General features: G+C 44.0%; 1 protein-coding gene across 3 annotated transcripts in view; it reads right to left on the minus strand.

Annotated features, from left to right (window-relative positions):
* Positions 1-16,144: 16,144 nt before the first annotated feature.
* LOC143767523 (uncharacterized) overlaps positions 16,145-19,072 on the minus strand; it is a 39,098-nt gene continuing 36,170 nt past the window's right edge. For all 3 annotated transcript variants that reach the window (XM_077255933.1, XM_077255931.1, XM_077255932.1), the window contains exon 7: positions 16,145-18,288. In XM_077255933.1, coding sequence (XP_077112048.1) covers positions 16,856-18,288 — 1,433 coding nt within the window. In that variant the 3' untranslated portion in view covers positions 16,145-16,855. The remainder of the gene's footprint in view (positions 18,289-19,072) is intronic.

Consider the following 19,072-nt stretch of genomic DNA (forward strand, 5'->3'; position numbering starts at 1 on the left):
TGGTGCAGAGGGGAGAGGACCCTGTCCTTGCGGACTTACACTTTTCGGGATAATGGGGAAGAGACAGGTCGGGGTGCTGCAGCACTGGTGGTGGTGAGGCAACAGCAACGCGGCAGCTCGGGTGGTTGGTGAGGCGGCAGAATGGTTATTGCAGGCTGTAGGCTTTCCTGAAGAGATGGGTTTTCAGGTTCGGTCTGAAGGATCCGAAGGTGGTGGATAATCGGACATGTTGAAGCGTAGAATTCCAGAGGATGGGGATAATCGGGAGAAATCTTGGAGGCAGTTGTGTGAGGAACGAATAAGTGTGGAGGAGAGTAGGAGGTCTTGGGAGGATCGAAGATTACGTGAGGGAAGATAGTGAGAGATTAGTTCAGAGATATAGGGAGGGGACAGGTTGTGGATGGCTTTATAGATCAGTGTGAGTAGTTTGAACTGGATTCATTGGGGAATTGGGAGCCACTGGAGGGATTTGCAGAGGGGAGAAGCAGGGAAGTAGAGAGGAGAGGTGGATTAGCCGAGCAGCAGAGTGTTGTGAATCCGCTTTTTGGGCTCCCCTGGTGGTTTCTGGTGGTACTGGTGACTTGTGTGTGCTTTGCTGTCTCAGTTCACCTGCTTCCATCAGTGTTTGGGAGTTTCCTATTTAGCCTTGCTCTCCAGTCATTTCCTTGCCGGTCATCATTGTAACCAGAGCCTTCGGTTGCATGTTCCTGCTACTAGTCTGCTGATCAGCTAAGTGGACTTTGTCCTTTTGTTTTGTATCTTTTGTCCAGTTTGCAGTTTTTGTTATTCTCTGTAGCTGGAAGCTCTTGCGGGCTGAAATTGCCACTCCTGTGTCATGAGTTGACACAGGAGTCTTAAAGTAATTTCAGGATGGTTTTTTGAAAGGGTTTTCAGTTGACCGTGAAGTCCTCTTTTGTATCCTTCTGCTATCTAGTAAGTGGACCTCTCTTTGCTAAATCTACTTTCATACTGTGTATGTCTTTTCCTCTTAACTCACCGTTATTACATGTGGGGGGCTGCTATCATCTTTTGGGGTATTTCCCTAGAGGTAAGCCAGGTCTGTTCCTTCCTCTACCAGGCGTAGTTAGTCCTCCGGCTGGCGCGTGGCATCTAGGAAGTCGTAGGTATGCTCCCTGGCTACTATTAGTTGTGTGGTAGATTTAGCTCACGGTCAGCTCGAGATTCCATCACCCAGAGCTCGTCCGTTATTGGTTATTAAAGTTATTGGCAGAAGAAAGGAGAGAAAAAAAGAAGTCTGTAGATTTTTTTTTTTCCCCCTATGCTTGCTCCATAGTTGGATCAGTTGTATTTCAGCTCTAATTACAGCCTTTGCCTTTCTCTCCTTCTAATCCTTGAATGGCTCTGATCTCACCTGTTTAAAGATGGACCCTCAGAGTTTGGCTGTAGGTTTAAATAATCTTGCTACCAAGGTTCAAAATTTACAAGATTTTGTTATACATACTCCAATGTCTGAACCTAAAATTCCTACACCAGAGGTGTTTTCCGGAGATAGATCTCGGTTCCTGAATTTCAAATATAATTGTAAATTGTTCCTTTCTCTCAGACCTCACTCCTCTGGAGATCCTGTCCAGCAGGTTAAGATTGTAATCTCTTTGCTGCGAGGTGACCCTCAAAATTGGGCATTTTCATTGACACCAGGGGATCCTGCGTTGCTCAATGTGGATGCGTTTTTTCTGGCTTTAGGGTTGCTTTATGAGGAACCTAATTTGGAGATTCAAGCTGAAAAAGCTTTGATAGCCCTATCTCAAGGGCAAGATGAAGCTGAGATATACTGCCAAAAATTTCGTAGATGGTCTGTGCTTACTCAGTGGAATGAGTGCGCCCTAGCGGCAAATTTCAGAGAGGGCCTTTCTGATGCCGTTAAAGATGTTATGGTCGGGTTCCCTGCGCCCACAGGTCTGAATGAGTCCATGACAATGGCTATTCAGATTGATCGGCGTTTGCGGGAGCGCAAACCCGTACACCATTTGGCGGTATCTTCTGAAGAGACGCCAGAGAAAATGCAATGTGACAGAATTCTGTCCAGAAGCGAGCGGCAGAATTATAGGCGTAAAAATGGGTTATGCTTCTATTGTGGTGATTCTGCTCATGTTATATCAGCATGCTCTAAACGTACAAGGAAGGTTGACAAGTCTATTTCAATTGGCACTTTACAGTCTAAATTTATTCTGTCTGTAACCTTGATTTGTTCATTATCAGTTATTACCGTGGATGCCTATGTGGACTCTGGCGCCGCTCTGAGTCTTATGGATTGGTCCTTTGCCAGGCGCTGTGGGTTTGATTTAGAGCCTCTGGAAGTCCCTATACATCTGAAGGGTATTGATTCTACGCCTTTGGCTTGTAATAAACCACAATTCTGGACGCAAGTGACTATGCGTATGACTCCAGACCATCAGGAGGTGATTCGCTTCCTTGTGTTGTACAATTTGCATGATGTTTTGGTGCTTGGATTACCATGGTTACAATCTCATAACCCAGTCCTTGACTGGAAAACAATGTCTGTGTTAAGCTGGGGATGTCGGGGGGCTCATGGGGACATACCTTTGGTTTCCATTTTGTCATCTATTCCCTCTGAGATTCCGGGATTTTTGTCTGATTATCGTGATATTTTTGAGGAGCCAAAAATTGGTTCACTCCCTCCCCACAGAGATTGTGATTGCGCCATAGATCTGATTCCTGGCAGTAAATTTCCAAAGGGTCGTTTGTTTAACTTATCTGTACCTGAACATGCTGCTATGCGAGAGTATATTAAGGAGTCCCTGGAAAAGGGACACATTCGTCCGTCTTCATCTCCTTTAGGAGCTGGTTTTTTCTTTGTATCTAAAAAGGATGGCTCTCTGAGGCCTTGTATTGATTATCGACTCCTGAATAAAATTACAGTCAAATATCAGTATCCGTTGCCTTTGCTGACTGATTTGTTTGCTCGCATAAGGGGGGCTAAGTGGTTCTCTAAGATTGATCTTCGTGGGGCGTATAATTTGGTGCGAATTAAGCAGGGGGATGAGTGGAAAACCGCATCTAATACGCCTGAGGGCCATTTTGAGTATTTAGTAATGCCTTTCGGCCTTTCTAATGCACCTTCAGTCTTTCAGTCCTTAATGCATGATATTTTCCGTGAATATTTGGATAAATTTATGATTGTGTATTTGGATGATATTTTGATTTTTTCTGATGACTGGGAGTCTCATGTTCAACAGGTCAGGAGGGTTTTTCAGGTTTTGCGGGAGAATTCTTTGTGTGTAAAGGGTTCAAAGTGTGTTTTTGGGGTTCAAAAGATTTCCTTTTTGGGGTACATTTTTTCCCCTTCTTCTATTGAGATGGACCCTGTCAAGGTTCGGGCTATTTGTGACTGGACGCAGCCTACTTCTCTTAAGAGTCTTCAGAAATTCTTGGGCTTTGCTAATTTTTATCGTCGATTTATAACTGGTTTTTCTGGCGTTGCTAAACCTCTGACGGATTTGACCAAAAAGGGTGCTGATGTTGCCAATTGGTCCCCTGCGGCTGTGGAGGCCTTTCGGGAGCTTAAGCGCCGCTTTTTGTCTGCCCCTGTGTTGCGCCAGCCTGATGTTTTTCTTCCCTTTCAGGTTGAGGTCGATGCTTCCGAGATCGGAGCAGGGGCGGTTTTGACGCAGAAAAGTTCCGACTGCTCAGTGATGAGACCTTGTGCGTTCTTTTCTCGAAAATTTTCGGTCGCCGAGCGAAACTATGATGTTGGTAATCGGGAGCTTTTGGCCATGAAGTGGGCATTTGAGGAGTGGCGTCATTGGCTTGAGGGTGCCAGACATCAGGTGGTAGTTTTGACGGATCGCAAGAATCTGATTTATCTAGAGTCTGCCAGGCGCCTGAATCCTAGACAGGCACGATGGTCGTTGTTTTTTTCTCGGTTTAATTTTGTGGTTTCATACTTACCGGGTTCTAAAAATGTTAAGGCAGATGCTCTTTCTAGGAGTTTTGAGCCTGACTCTCCTGGGGATTCTGAACCTGCTGGTGTCCTTAAGGATGGGGTGGTTTTGTCTGCTGTCTCCCCAGATCTGCGACGTGCTTTGCAAGAATTTCAGGCGGATAGACCTGTTCGTTGTCCGCCTGGTAGACTGTTTGTTCCTGATGATTGGACCAGTAGAGTCATCTCGGAAGTTCATTCTTCTTCGCTGGCAGGTCATCCTGGAATTTTTGGTACCAGAGATTTGGTGGCTAGATCCTTCTGGTGGCCTTCCCTGTCTCGGGATGTGCGTGTTTTTGTGCAGTCTTGTGATGTGTGTGCTCGGGCCAAGCCTTGTTGTTCTAGGGCTAGTGGGTTATTGTTGCCCTTGCCTGTTCCGAAGAGGCCTTGGACGCACATCTCTATGGACTTTATTTCTGATCTCCCTGTTTCTCAGAAGATGTCTGTCATCTGGGTGGTGTGTGACCGTTTTTCTAAAATGGTTCATTTGGTACCATTGCCTAAGTTGCCTTCCTCATCTGAGTTGGTCCCTCCGTTTTTTCAGAATGTGGTTCGCTTGCATGGTATTCCGGAAAACATCGTTTCTGACAGGGGAACCCAGTTCGTGTCTAAATTTTGGCGGGCATTCTGTGCCAGGTTGGGCATTGATTTGTCTTTTTCGTCTGCATTCCATCCTCAGACTAATGGCCAGACGGAGCGAACTAATCAAACCTTGGAGACTTATTTGAGGTGTTTTGTGTCTGCAGATCAGGATGACTGGGTTGCCTTTTTGCCGTTGGCAGAATTTGCTCTTAATAATCGGGCTAGTTCTGCCACTTTGGTTTCTCCTTTCTTTTGCAATTCAGGGTTTCATCCTCGTTTTTCATCTGGTCAGGTGGAATCTTCGGATTGTCCTGGAGTGGATGCGGTGGTGGATCGGTTGCATCAGATTTGGGGACAAGTGGTGGACAATTTGAAGTTGTCCCAGGAGAGGACTCAGCAGTTTGCTAACCGCCGTCGTCGTGTTGGTCCTCGCCTTCGTGTTGGGGACTTGGTGTGGTTGTCTTCCCGTTTTGTCCCTATGAGGGTTTCTTCTCCTAAGTTTAAGCCTCGGTTCATCGGTCCTTATAGGATTTTGGAGATACTTAACCCTGTGTCCTTTCGTTTGGACCTCCCGGCATCTTTCGCTATCCATAATGTATTCCATCGGTCGTTGTTGCGGAGATATGAGGTACCGGTGGTTCCTTCTACTGAACCTCCTGCTCCTGTGCTGGTGGAGGGTGAATTGGAGTACGTTGTAGAGAAGATCTTGGATTCCCGTATTTCCAGATGGAGACTTCAATATCTGGTTAAATGGAAGGGCTATGGTCAGGAAGATAATTCTTGGGTAACTGCCTCTGATGTTCATGCCTCGGATTTGGTTCGTGCCTTTCATAGGGCTCATCCAGATCGCCCTGGCGGTTCTCGTGAGGGTTCGGTGCCCCCTCCTTAAGGGGGGGGTACTGTTGTGAATCCGCTTTTTGGGCTCCCCTGGTGGTTGCTGGTGGTACTGGTGACTTGTGTGTGCTTTGCTGTCTCAGTTCACCTGCTTCCATCAGTGTTTGGGAGTTTCCTATTTAGCCTTGCTCTCCAGTCATTTCCTTGCCGGTCATCATTGTAACCAGAGCCTTCGGTTGCATGTTCCTGCTACTAGTCTGCTGATCAGCTAAGTGGACTTTGTCCTTTTGTTTTGTATCTTTTGTCCAGTTTGCAGTTTTTGTTATTCTCTGTAGCTGGAAGCTCTTGCGGGCTGAAATTGCCACTCCTGTGTCATGAGTTGACACAGGAGTCTTAAAGTAATTTCAGGATGGTTTTTTGAAAGGGTTTTCAGTTGACCGTGAAGTCCTCTTTTGTATCCTTCTGCTATCTAGTAAGTGGACCTCTCTTTGCTAAATCTACTTTCATACTGTGTATGTCTTTTCCTCTTAACTCACCGTTATTACATGTGGGGGGCTGCTATCATCTTTTGGGGTATTTCCCTAGAGGTAAGCCAGGTCTGTTCCTTCCTCTACCAGGCGTAGTTAGTCCTCCGGCTGGCGCGTGGCATCTAGGAAGTCGTAGGTATGCTCCCTGGCTACTATTAGTTGTGTGGTAGATTTAGCTCACGGTCAGCTCGAGATTCCATCACCCAGAGCTCGTCCGTTATTTTTGTGTTCTGATGTTTATCTGCCATTGGGAATCATGACAGCAGAGTTGAGGACAGACTGGAGTGGTGCAAGGGAGTTAGCGGGGAGGCCACAGAGGAGGGTGTTGCAGTAATCGAGGCGGGAGATGATGAGGGCATGCACAAGAGTTTTAGTAGATTGTGGGCTGAGGAAGGGGTGGATTCTGGCAATATTTTTCAGTTGGAGGTGACAGGAGGTGGCAAGAGTTTGGACGTGCGGATTGAAGGACAGGGCAGAGTTGACAGTTACTCCAAGGCAGAAGATTTCAGGTGCTGGAGAGAGCGTGATGCCGTTTACCATAATAGATAGATCAGGTAGGGGGGATACGTGAGATGGGGGAAAGATGATGAGTTCAACTTTGTCTACATTGAGTTTTAGGAAGCGAGAGTTGAAGAAGGAGGATATGGCTGACACACACTCCGGGATTCTGGACAGCAGAGAAGTGACATCTGAGCCAGAGAGGTAGATCTGAGTGTTGTCCGCATATAGGTGGTACTGGAAGCCATGGGACTTTATGAGTTGTCCTAGGCCAAAGGTATAAATGGAAAAAAGTAGAGGCCCTAGGACAGAGCCATGAGGGACTCAAACAGAGAGAAGGCGAGGTGAGGAGATAGTGTGGGAGTGGGAAACGCTAAATGTGCGGTCGGAAAGGTATGAGGCAATCCAGGACAGGGCAAGGCCTTTGATGCCGAGTGAAGAAAGAATCCGTAGCAGTAGGCTGTGGTCGACTGTGTCAAAAGCAGAGGACAGGTCAAGAAGGAGGATGGAGAACTGTGTTAGCTTTGGCTGTAAGTCATTAGTAATTTTGGTCAGAGCAGTTTCGGTGGAGTGGTGGGGGCGGAAGCCAGATTGGAGGTTGTCAAGGAGAGAGTTAGATGAGAGATGGGAGGAAAGTTGACCTTGGACATGCTGCTCAAGGAGTTTGGAAGCAAACGGGAGCAGTGATATGGGGCGATAGCTGGGCATAGCAGTTGGGTCAAGGTTAGCTTTTTTGAGGATGGGTGTGATGGTGGCATGTTTGAAGGCAGAGGGGAAAGTACCAGAAGATAGCGATAGGTTGAAGAGATGGGTTAGGGCTGGAATGAGCATGTTAGTAAGGTTGGGGAGCAGGTGGGAAGGGATGGGGTCAAGTGCACAGGTGGTGAGGTGTGATTTGGAAATGAGGCGAGTAAGTTCTCTCTCATTGATGTTGGAGAGGGAAGTTAATGGGGAAGGGCAGAGGTCAGCAAAGTCCTCAGAAGAGATGAGGAGAGTTGGAGGTGGCAGTGGTGGGCGGAGGAGAGAGATAAATGTGCTGAACAGTTGTTTTGGGTTGTAGGATAGTGAAGATACAAGGTTAGATAGGTCTATTTAGCAGAAGTGAGGGCTAGTTTGAAGGCAAGTGTAGCTTGTTTGAAAGCAGTGAAGCCGTCTGGCAGGCTTGTTTTTTTCCAACGCAGCTATGCGACCCTGGATGCTTGTCTGAGTTTTTTGGTGAGGTTGTTATGCTAGGGTTGCCTATTGATTTATCGCACTTTGCAATGCATGAGAGGGGCGACGCAGTCTATGGCTGATGTGAGGGTGGAGTTATAGAAAGCTGTGGCGCTATCCATGTCGTGGAGTGAAAATATGGAGGACAGAGGTAGGAGAGAGTCTGTGAATGTCTAGGTGTGCAAGGTTTCTGCGAGCATGTGGTAGTGGCTGGACATGGGGGGCGGGTGAGGAGGACAAGGATGAGAAGGTGAGTAGATGGTGGTCAGATAGGGGGAAGGGAGGTTGAGAGATTACATAAAGAACAGAGGCGGGTGAAGATGAGATCTAGTGTATGACCGTCTGTGTGGGTGGCTGTGGAGGACCACTGAGTAAGTCCAAAGGATGAGGTAAGGGACAGGAGCTTGGATGCTGCTGGCTGGCGGGTGTCGGTTGGGATATTAAAGTCACCCATTATGATGGTGGGGATGTCAGCAGAGAGAAAGTGAAGAAGCCAGGTGGAGAATGGGTCAATGAAGGCAGTGGCTGAGCTCGGTGGTCAGTATATGACAGCCATTTGGAGATTAGAGGGAGAGTAGATACGGACTGAGTGAACCTCGAAAGAATAGAGGATAAGGGAAGGTGGGGGTTGGATAGGGTTGAAGTATCAGTTTTTTGAAAGAAGGAAACCCACTCCCCCTTGTCTGTTGCCAGAGCGAGGAGTGTGGGTAAAGTGGCCACCGTAATTCAGTGCAGCAGGGGAGGCCGTGTCAGGGAGTGTCAGCCAGGTCTAAGTGAGGGCCAGGAAGGAAGGGGTGCGGGAAGTAGAGATCGTGGATCACGTGGAGCTTGTTGCAGACAGAGCGGGCATTCCAGAGTGCCCCAGAGAGAGGACGCAGGTGGGTGGGGGTCAGTTGCACAGATTTTAAGTGTGAGGAATTGTGGTAGTTTCTCTTAGTGTGAGGATAGGGGTGAGGATTAGTGGGATGTATTTGGGGCAGGATTAGGGGATATGACGCCAGCAGTGAAAATTAGAAAAAAAGGGAAAGCAGGTACGTGAAGGAGAGCTGTCGGCTTATATTGTATGTTAGTAGGTGAGATTTGAGGTTGTAGAGCTGGTCTGCGGGTGAGGCAAGGTGGGGGTTTGGAGAGAGGGGAAGATAGTTATTTGGTTTGAGGGTGCAGGGGTTAGCGAAGGAGAGTGATTACTGGAGCGAAAACAGTGAGGGCAAATGTGAGCATGTTTAAATAGCAGGGGAAGAAAAGAAAAGCAAGTAAAATTAGAATACAGTGATTAGTCTTATCATCTGGCCGATTCCTGGACTATTTCTGACGATACACTTAAAAGATGTCACTTCAAATGATGTCACATCTGACAAAAGTCAAATCTGACCAGCTCCATTCAATTTATACCATTCAAGTGTCCATTTACTGGAGCTAAGTGAGAGAGGGAGGGGAGAGGAAGGAGGTGGAGGACAGTTCACAGCAGGGGACAATTTACAGACTGCAGTTAAAAGAAACATTTGACTGCTGTCAAAGCTGAAGATAGAATAAGATGGGAGGATAGTGTTATGTGTGAAAAGCATGGATATATCAATCAGCATACAGTAAATTAGAAGCATGATTCCTGGAACCATTGTTGATCCATTAGAGCAGGGGTGGGGAATCTACGGCCCGCGGGCTGCTTACGACCCTCAATGACCTTTTATCTGGCCCCCGTGCAGATTCATGGGGACCACGGTACTTGGGCTGGCAGCTGCATTTAGCTATCAGGCAGTGCATTAATTTCTTCTTGCTCTGGGAGCACGCAATGTTCACTACTGAACGCTGATGTGCAATGAAAGATCACGTCCTGACACCAGTGCTAGCATCAAAACGTACTTTGTCGGCAGAGTTAGCGGGCAATTTGTCCAACCCCCGAAGGATAGTATAGATATTGTCACGGGGCTACCGTGACTGAGAGGTGTCAGAGAACCACAGCGCTCTGGGCCTCGTTCACACACAGTGAACAGAAGCTCTTCTGAATTCTGACCTGGCTGCTTTGTGCCAGCGGTGCAGGAGTTAACCTTGTTGCTGAGTAGCTGAGAGCTTGGTCTCTCAGCTGAAGTGGATTTTGTAATCTCATCCTCTATATAGACCCAACCTTGACTACAACTGTTGTCAGTCATCAGTTCAGCTGCCTGGTTTGGAGTGTGAAGGAGCGTGGTATTAGGAGTTTGGAGGTTTATCTATTGAGATTGTTGTCTGCTTATTTGGTTGCATGTTAAACCTGTTTCCTCTCCTTAGTTGTTGTTCTCCTTTTTCCTACTCAGTGTTCCCTCTGTGGTTGTGTGAGCTTTTGTGTATTAATTATAGGGGATAATTCAGGAGACTGTTTGCGTGGAATAAGACAACTACAGGACACAGTTTTATAAGTGGTAAAGTCTATATTATCACACGGTGATTCAAACAGGTGCTGAGAGAAACTCAAGTCCACAACACTTCGTGCAAATATCAAATGCAGCTCAGCAGTCTATAGGAAACTTCAGAGGAAAATGCAATCACGCAGAAAGTCTATGAAGCACAATTATTCTTGAGGATACTTGACACGAATAAGTCCTTGCTTAGTCCACAACACATAGATATGCTTATAAGGCAGTTCAAATAATATCTTAGCTCAACCACGGAGGTCTGGGTAATAGTCTCAGGTTCTTGCAGAGCAGAAACAGCTGTCCAGCAAATGCAGATGGAAGCAAACACGAGCAGCAGATGAAGGATTACTGGAACTGGTGTATGCAGCAGGAACTCAGAGCAGAGTGGCAGGATAACCCCACAGGATCACAGGAGCAGGTATATAGCCAGGGAGTCACCAGAGGTCAGGAGCTGGATGCAAGGCAGAATACTCTAGCACAGACTGAAGGCTGGGTGGAGTTTTATAGCACAAAGACACAGTGCACATGAGACCAAAGACGCCATCTTGGAAAAGGGCAGTAATGCACAAAAAGGTAATAAAAAATGTTCAGAGTCCTGACATTTTGGGGTGTTTGCTATTTAAGTTACCTTGTCTGTATTCCCTGTCTATTTGTCGTTTAGCTATTTTTGTGCCATCCTTCCTCCTGGGGGAGAGGGGGCCACTGACAGGGTCTGATCAGGAGACAGGGATACGCTGGAGGCTCAGGGCTCCTAACCATTATAGGTACCCCTGAGATAAGGGCAAGTCAGGGCCCCTTTATAGTCAGGGACAGGAGCGGGTCCCAGTACGCCGTCCTGCCCCGTTATCGCCGTTTACGGCGTGACAAATATACAACTGGCCCTTGGCAGAAAAAAGAAGCCCCACCCCAGCATTAGAACATCCTTCACTGATGTTTAGGTGCTCACACCGAGTGCATACAATAATATAGATATCTAGGGAAGGAGGTCAGTAGATTCCCATTACACTTTTAGGACTTGAACCTACAACAGTTGTTACAAAAGATAAAACAATGAATCATTACATGGAAGAAATAATGTTCATCTGTAGTGAGAAAGCTGAACCTGAAAAATGCTGATAATCCCACAGTTACTGCACATAGAACATAATGCTCCTATTTGGCTTCCACTTAATCATCTTCACCATATAAATGTGTATTTCGCAGATCTGACTTGGAGCAGAGGTCAGAGGAGACTAAAACTAGAAATGTTACAAAGGGCTAAGGATCATGGATGACTGGCACTTCCAAATCTTTGGCTCTATTACCTTGCAGCAAAAGTCAACTTTTAAAAGGGTATTCCAGGCACATAAAAGTATTCTCCTGAACAAACCATCATAAGCTATAGAACTGAAATCCATAGCGCTGTTTCTAATCCTGACCGTATCTGCTATTCAGTGACGGTTCTCTATTCTGGGACATTATGTCACAGATCAGGGGAATGGTCTCTGTAATGTGGTATGCAACAGAGCAGGAAGAGACACCAGGCTGATAAACAATCCAACAAGATTTATTGGGGCAGGGAATTGGGATAACACAAATTAATTCTGCAGCGTCCGTAATTAGTCCACAACAAGTCCAAAATGAGTACACAGAAAGGGAGTAGATCCGGGGGCGCCACCCGGCAATTCGACACCAGGAAAATAGAAATAGTCCTTGGGTGATTTCAATGGATCCAGCAGATGAGGGACACAACACAGTCCCACATGGCAGCTTCTAACAATACACACGGTCACAGGGATCTCGCCTCTGCATAAGATCCCAGCCCTTCAAAGTCACTACACAAGTCTTTAGATTCAGTTCTTAAATCCAGTTTCATCACAGTTCCATGTGGCAAAATGATCTCCAACCATGATCCAGCATCAACTAACTGAACATGTGGGTTATTGTCCTACCACTCTTGGGATCAGCCCCCTTGTTGAGCAGAGATACTAACACCCACCCACTTAAACATAGCTTCAATGACTAAGAATGTTCCAGAAATTCTGTCTGCAATCTGTCTACAGGTTGGTGTATTGGAGACGCCCCTGCAGAGAGGAACAAAGACAAGCATGCCCCCACCAGATACAGGACAAGGAATGCTAATGTAAGCCTGCTTAAGGTACCGTCACACGCAGCGATGCTGCAGCGATATAGACAACGAGCCGATCGCTGCAGCGTCGCTGTTTAGGTCGCTGTAGAGATGTCAAACACAGCAGCTCCACAACGATGCAGGAGCAATCCTGTGACGTAGCGGTGACTCACTTATCGTTCTCACAGGTCGTTAGCTCCATGTTTAACATTGCTGACATTGTTGCTTTTGCTGTCAAACACGACGATACACGCCGATCTGACGACCAAATAAAGTTCTGGACTTCTAGCTCCGACCAGCGATATCCCAGCGGGATCCAGATCGCTGCTGCGTGTCAAACACAACGAGATCGCTATCCAGGACGCTGCAATGTCACGGATCGTTGTCGTTCTCGTTGTAAAGTTGTTTAGTGTGAAGGTACCTTTACAGTATGGTCCATGTGTACAGGCTGTGGGGGACACTGTTACGGTCTCCTCCTGGCTTCTAGTAAGAGGCAGACCCCTGATAACATTTAGTGTGAGATTAGGGTGTGTGGACAGCCTCTGACCAGCTACAGTCATTCGTCTATGCTCTGGTTGCCCTCCTTTTCTTGAGGAATGTTACCTCCCTCATAGATGTTTTTATCAATATATCCAGGTCCAACACAACTTTCATGCACAGAACAGGATTTTATGGAGTAAAGTCATGACAATTGCAAAATCATAAATCAGCAGGTTTTGCTGGAGACTCCATGTGTTTTTTCTTTTATTATGGAATGTAGAAGAACTGACACTGGACACACACAATAAAACTTCGGTAGGACATTTATTGTTTCTTGCACATACATTTTTAACATTTAGATGGATTCAGACGAACCCTCCTACAGAACGTGATAAGTCATTACTATAGGACTGTATGATAAAGTGATTTATTCTAAAAGAAAAGCTAGAGCCAAAAATGAGAGAATCCAGGCCCTGTGGCTGGACACTCCATGCCTGGCCCCCAGCATGTTAGGACCAGACAGGGTCTTTGGCCCTGGAGCTTCTCTGCTCGGTATAATGAGACTCAGATCTTGTTCATATAAAGAGCGTATGAGAATAATAAAAGCTGCCTAAATATGAGGACCTTGTCTGATCTATATGTCCTTGTATACACTATGTTCCAAATTATTATGCAAATTACATTTTTCTCTGATTTTCCTAAATGGTTGGTGCAAATGACAATCAGTCTAATAAAAGTCATCACCCGATAGAGTATACATCGAATTTTATTGAAGAAACCTCCCAATGATAACAATATAATCTCTAAAATGAATAAAAACTCAAAATGCACTGTTCCAAATTATTACGCACAGTAGAATTTCTAAACATTTGATATGTTTTAAAGAACTGAAAATGCTCATTTGAAGAATTTGCAGCATTAGGAGGTCACATTCACTGAACAAAAAAGCTATTTAACTCCAAAACATCCTAACAGGCCAAGTTACATGTTAACATAAGAACCCGTCTTTGATATCACCCTCACAATTCTTGCATCCATTGAACTTGTGAGTTTTTGGAGAGTTTCTGCTTGTATTTCTTTGCATGAAGTCAGAATAGCCTCCCAGAGCTGCTGTTTTGATGTGAACTGCCTCCCACCCTGATAGATCTTTTGCTTGTTGATACTCCAAAGGTTCTCGATAGGGTTGAGGTCAGGGGAAGATGGTGGCCACACCATGAGTTTATCTCCCTTTTATGCCCATAGCAGCCAATGACTCAGATGTATTATTTGCAGCATGACAGCATGAGATAGTGCATTGTCATGCATGAAGATGCTTCTGCTCCTGAAGGCATATTTCTGCTTTTTATACCATGGAAGAAAGTTGTCAGTCAGAAACTCTATACACTTTGCAGAGGTCATTTTCACACCTTCAGGAACCTTAAAGGGCCCTACCAGCTGTTCTGGACCAAAACATGACTCCTCAACCTCCTTGCTGACGTCGCAGCCTTGTTGGGACATGGTGGTCATTCACCAACCATCCACTACTCCTTCCATCTGGACCATCCAGGGTTGCTCGACACTCATCAGTAAACAAGACTGCTTGAAAATTAGTCTTCATGTATGTCTGGGCCCACTGCAACCATTTCTGCTTGTGATCACTGTTTAGGGGTGGCCGAATAGCAGGTTTATGCATCAAAGCAAGCCTTTGAAGGATCCTACACCTTGAGGTGTGAGGGACTCCAGAGGCACCAGCAACTTCAAATAACTTTTTGCTGCTTTGTAATGGTATTTTGGCAGCTGCTCTCTTAATTCAATGAATTTGTCTGGCAGAAACCTTCCTCAATATGCCTTTATCTGCATGAACTCTGTTTCAGTCATAAATCTCTTCATAGTATGATGATCACTCCTAAGTTTTCGTGAAAAATCTAATGTTTTCATACCTTGTCCAAGGAATTGCACTATTTAACACTTTTCAGCAGCAGAGAGATCCTTTTTATTTCCCATATTGCTTGAAACATGTGACCTGCATAATAATGTGGAACATCATTTTTGAGTAGTTTTCCTTTAATTAGAATCACCTGGAAAACTAATTATCACATGTATTTAAGATTGATTTCAGTGATCCATTGAGCGCTGAGACACAATACCATCCATGAGTTTATTTGAAAAACAAAATGATTAAATCTTTATGACACTTAAATCCAATTTGCATAATAATTTGGAACACAGTGTAAAGAACGATGGCGATAGCGCTATACCTCTGTATAAAATATGTGATGTTGCTGTAGCCCTAATATTTCCATACAGGGGTCTCTGAATACATCATCTTACCCCAGAGTTACAAATTGAGATAATGGAGACAAAGAGAAGGAGACATTATATTTTAATTGGAATAGATCACACACAGACGTTCCAACAAAGAAGGAATGGATCATATATGCAAATAGTAATTTACAATATAAACATGTATATTATCACAGTACAGAAAAGTGAAAGATGTTTGTTGACAGACCCTGATTGTAAATTGAAAGAGATTGATGAATGGCAGATTGCGGAAATTGGGAGTTAGGAAGAAATGCTTGGTATTTTGGGGAGGTTTTAGCCTATGTGCACACGTTGCGGATTTAGATGCGGATCCGCAGCGCTTTTGGATGCGCAGAATTGCATCAAATCCGCAGTGTAGTGCACAAGCAATGTTAGTCAATGGGAAATTGACACTTGGTGTGCACATGCTGCGGAAAAAAACACGCGGAATAGATAGATCTATAGATAGATAGATATTAGATAAAATTATGAATCTAATATCTATCTATTATACACTCACCGGCCACTTTATTAGGTACACCTGTCCAACTTCTTGTTAACACTTAATTTCTAATCAGCCAATCACATGGCGGCAACTCAGCGCATTTAGGCATGTAGACATGGTCAAGACAATCTCCTGCAGTTCAAACCGAGCATCAGTATGGGGAAGAAAGGTGATTTGAGTGCCTTTGAACGTGGCATGGTTGTTGGTGCCAGAAGGGCTGGTCTGAGTATTTCAGAAACTGCTGATCTACTGGGATTTTCACACACAACCATCTCTAGGGTTTACAGAGAATGGTCCGAAAAAGAAAAAAAATCCAGTGAGCGGCAGTTCTGTGGGCGGAAATGCCTTGTTGATGCCAGAGGTCAGAGGAGAATGGGCAGACTGGTTCGAGCTGATAGAAAGGCAACAGTGACTCAAATCGCCACCCGTTACAACCAAGGTAGGCCTAAGAGCATCTCTGAACGCACAGTGCGTCGAACTTTGAGGCAGATGGGCTACAGCAGCAGAAGACCACACCGGGTACCACTCCTTTCAGCTAAGAACAGGAAACTGAGGCTACAATTTGTACAAGCTCATCAAAATTGGACAGTAGAAGATTGGAAAAACGTTGCTTGGTCTGATGAGTCTCGATTTCTGCTGCGACATTCGGATGGTAGGGTCAGAATTTGGCGTAAACAACATGAAAGCATGGATCCATCCTGCCTTGTATGGAGCATCTTTGGGATGTGCAGCCGACAAATCTGCGGCAACTGTGTGATGCCATCATGTCAATATGGACCAAAATCTCTGAGGAATGCTTCCAGCACCTTGTTGAATCTATGCCACGAAGAATTGAGGCAGTTCTGAAGGCAAAAGGGGGTCCAACCCATTACTAGCATGGTGTACCTAATAAAGTGGCCGGTGAGTGTATATCTATCCAATATCTATCATCTATCTGTGTGTTAACAGTTTTCTTCAATGGAGTATGTAAATTAAGAGGTTGGACAAGAAGTTACATCACAATTCTTTTTTTGTTGTTAATCTTTAGTTAGCCTACAAAAATGCATACAAATCCGTATGAAAAAAAAAAAAGGATGAAAATCCGCACCAAATCCGCGCAGATTTTTACCAGCATTTTCTTCCAAGAGATGCAGAATCTGCACAGAAAATTCCACAGGCAAATCTGCAACGTGTGCAGGTGTAGAAATACTCTTATCCAATTAGTGAATATATAAATATACAACTGAGAAATATTCAATGAACATGCAATATTGCATTTCACTTGCTTATTAGATAACAGATGTTTGTTGGGAACTGCATATGTTTTAATTCAAATGTAAGTTCTCACTTGCTTTCTCATTTACCTATTTGTCATTACTTTAACTCTCTGTTATGTGCTTTCTTGTATAGTTTGTCAAAAATATATGATTTCGCCTTGTGTAACTTTTCTTTTGTGGTTAACAAAATGTGATTTTTCAGTAAAATATGTCCCATCTTCTAAATATAACTTATCTCTATGTGAGATATTTGATGCTTAGAAAGACTCCTTTTGTTGGCAAAACATTTCTCACATTCTGAACATGAATATGGCTTCTCCCCTGAGTGACTTCTCTGATGTTTAATGAGATTTGATTTATCAGTAAAACATTTTCCACATTTTGAACATGAAAAGGGCTTCTCCCCTGTGTGAGTTCTCTGATGGGAAACAAGATATGATTTATCTGAAAAACATTTCTTACACTCTGAACATGAAAATGGCTTTTCCCCTGTGTGAAATCGCTGATGTGCAACAAATCGTGATTTTATTGCAAAACATTTCCCACATTCTGAACATGAAAATGGCATCTCCCCTGTGTGAAATCTCTGATGTATAATAAAATGTGATTTATATGTAAAACATTTCCCACATTCTGAACATGAATATGGCTTCTCCCCTGTGTGACTTCTCTGATGCACAACAAAATGTGATTTATATGTAAAACATTTCCCACATTCTGAACATGAAAGTGGATTCTTCCCTGTGTGACTTTTCTGATGTGTAACAAGATTTGACTTACTTGCAAAACATTTCTCACATTCTGAACATGAAAATGGCTTCTCCCGTGTGTGACTTTTCTGATGTGTAACAAGATTTGACTTACTTGCAAAACATTTCTCACATTCTGAACATGAAAATGGCTTCTCCCCTGTGTGAATTCTCTGATGCTCAAGAAGATGTGACTTAGTTGCAAAACATTTACCACATTCTGAACATGAAAACGGCTTATCCCCAGTGTGAGTTCTCTGATGCGCAACAAGATTTGGCTTAGTTGCAAAACATTTACCACATTCTGAACATGAAAATGGCTTTTCCCCTATGTGAGTTCTCTGATGTTTATAAAGATTTGATTTCTCTGAAAAACATCTCCCACATTCTGAACATGAAAATGGCTTCTCCCCTGTGTGACTTCTCTGATGTGTAACAAGATATGTCTTACGTGCAAACCATTTCCCACATTCTGAACATGAATATGACTTCTTCCCTGTGTGAACTATTTTTTGGCTAACATGCTCTAATTTCTTGCTAATTTTTTTCCCATACTCTGAAGAAGAAAATATATTCTCCTCTATGTGAATTTTTGGATGTGTAACAAAAGACGTTTTGAGGGAAAAACTTTTTTCATATTCTAAACTCGAAAATTGTTTGTTTGCTGTAAGAACAGTTAGAGTTGTAATGCCTCTTTTGTGACTTTTATTTCTCTTAATAGTCTGTGATGAATCAGAAGATGGGACTTGTTTAAAAGGATCAGATATTAGATCTTTGTTGGAAAAGGATGAGGCTACATGTGGAATAGTGGCATATACATTAGTCATATCTTGATTTATATCAAGGTCATCTAATTTAAAAGTTGATGATTTCAATTGTTCCTCTGATCTCCCGGTATAGTCATCTGCCAAGAATAAAGATTATTTTTGAATGAATTATGATGAATTTCATTTTTATAACATTTCTAAAATACCCAAAGATATGCTAAGTTATGAAGGAAAAGTCAATTATTTACTAAAACAAAAAACATTTAAAAAAATCTAAAAGTAAACCTTGAAAAGCAACATGGCTTCCATAAATAAATCAATCCAGCAAAATCTGCATTCCCAAAGCCAAATGTGCCCCTTGATCCTGAGCCTTACAGTGTGCCAAAAAACTGTTAGCGTCCACATGATTAGCATTGCAGTAATGGAAAGAACCCACTTAAATATTTACAGTATGCGTGTCCCCAGAAGCACTAGTTGGGCACCACTTATTGGATGCAAAAATGGCATATTTGCAATTGTCATTCTCCAACATCCACTGTGTGCTAGTTTGCAGAGAATATCTGTGGAGTCAAAATAGTCACTACCCCTAAAGATGAATTCACTGAGGGAAAATGAGTCAATGTTATGCAGTCTGCAACAGCTTTTCCTGCCATCCTGACACCTTAGGGATCTGAAAATTGTTAAAGGGAGTCTGTCACCCTTTTTTTTCGATTTGAGATAAAAATATGGTTCAATTGTGCCTGAGCTCTGCATTACAGCAGTACCTTTCATATCCCCCGATTCCCCACCTTTGCTGAGAAAATACCTTTGTAATCTCTCCGTTTTCCTATGTAAATTACCCCACTCCGGTCCGATGGGCGGGGCCTATTCGCCATCTCTCCCCCGCTCCTCGGCATTCTCGATGTAACGAGATCTGTGAAT

Source organism: Ranitomeya variabilis, chromosome 4 (assembly GCF_051348905.1).
Source record: "Ranitomeya variabilis isolate aRanVar5 chromosome 4, aRanVar5.hap1, whole genome shotgun sequence".
Classification (NCBI taxonomy): Eukaryota; Metazoa; Chordata; class Amphibia; order Anura; family Dendrobatidae; genus Ranitomeya; species Ranitomeya variabilis.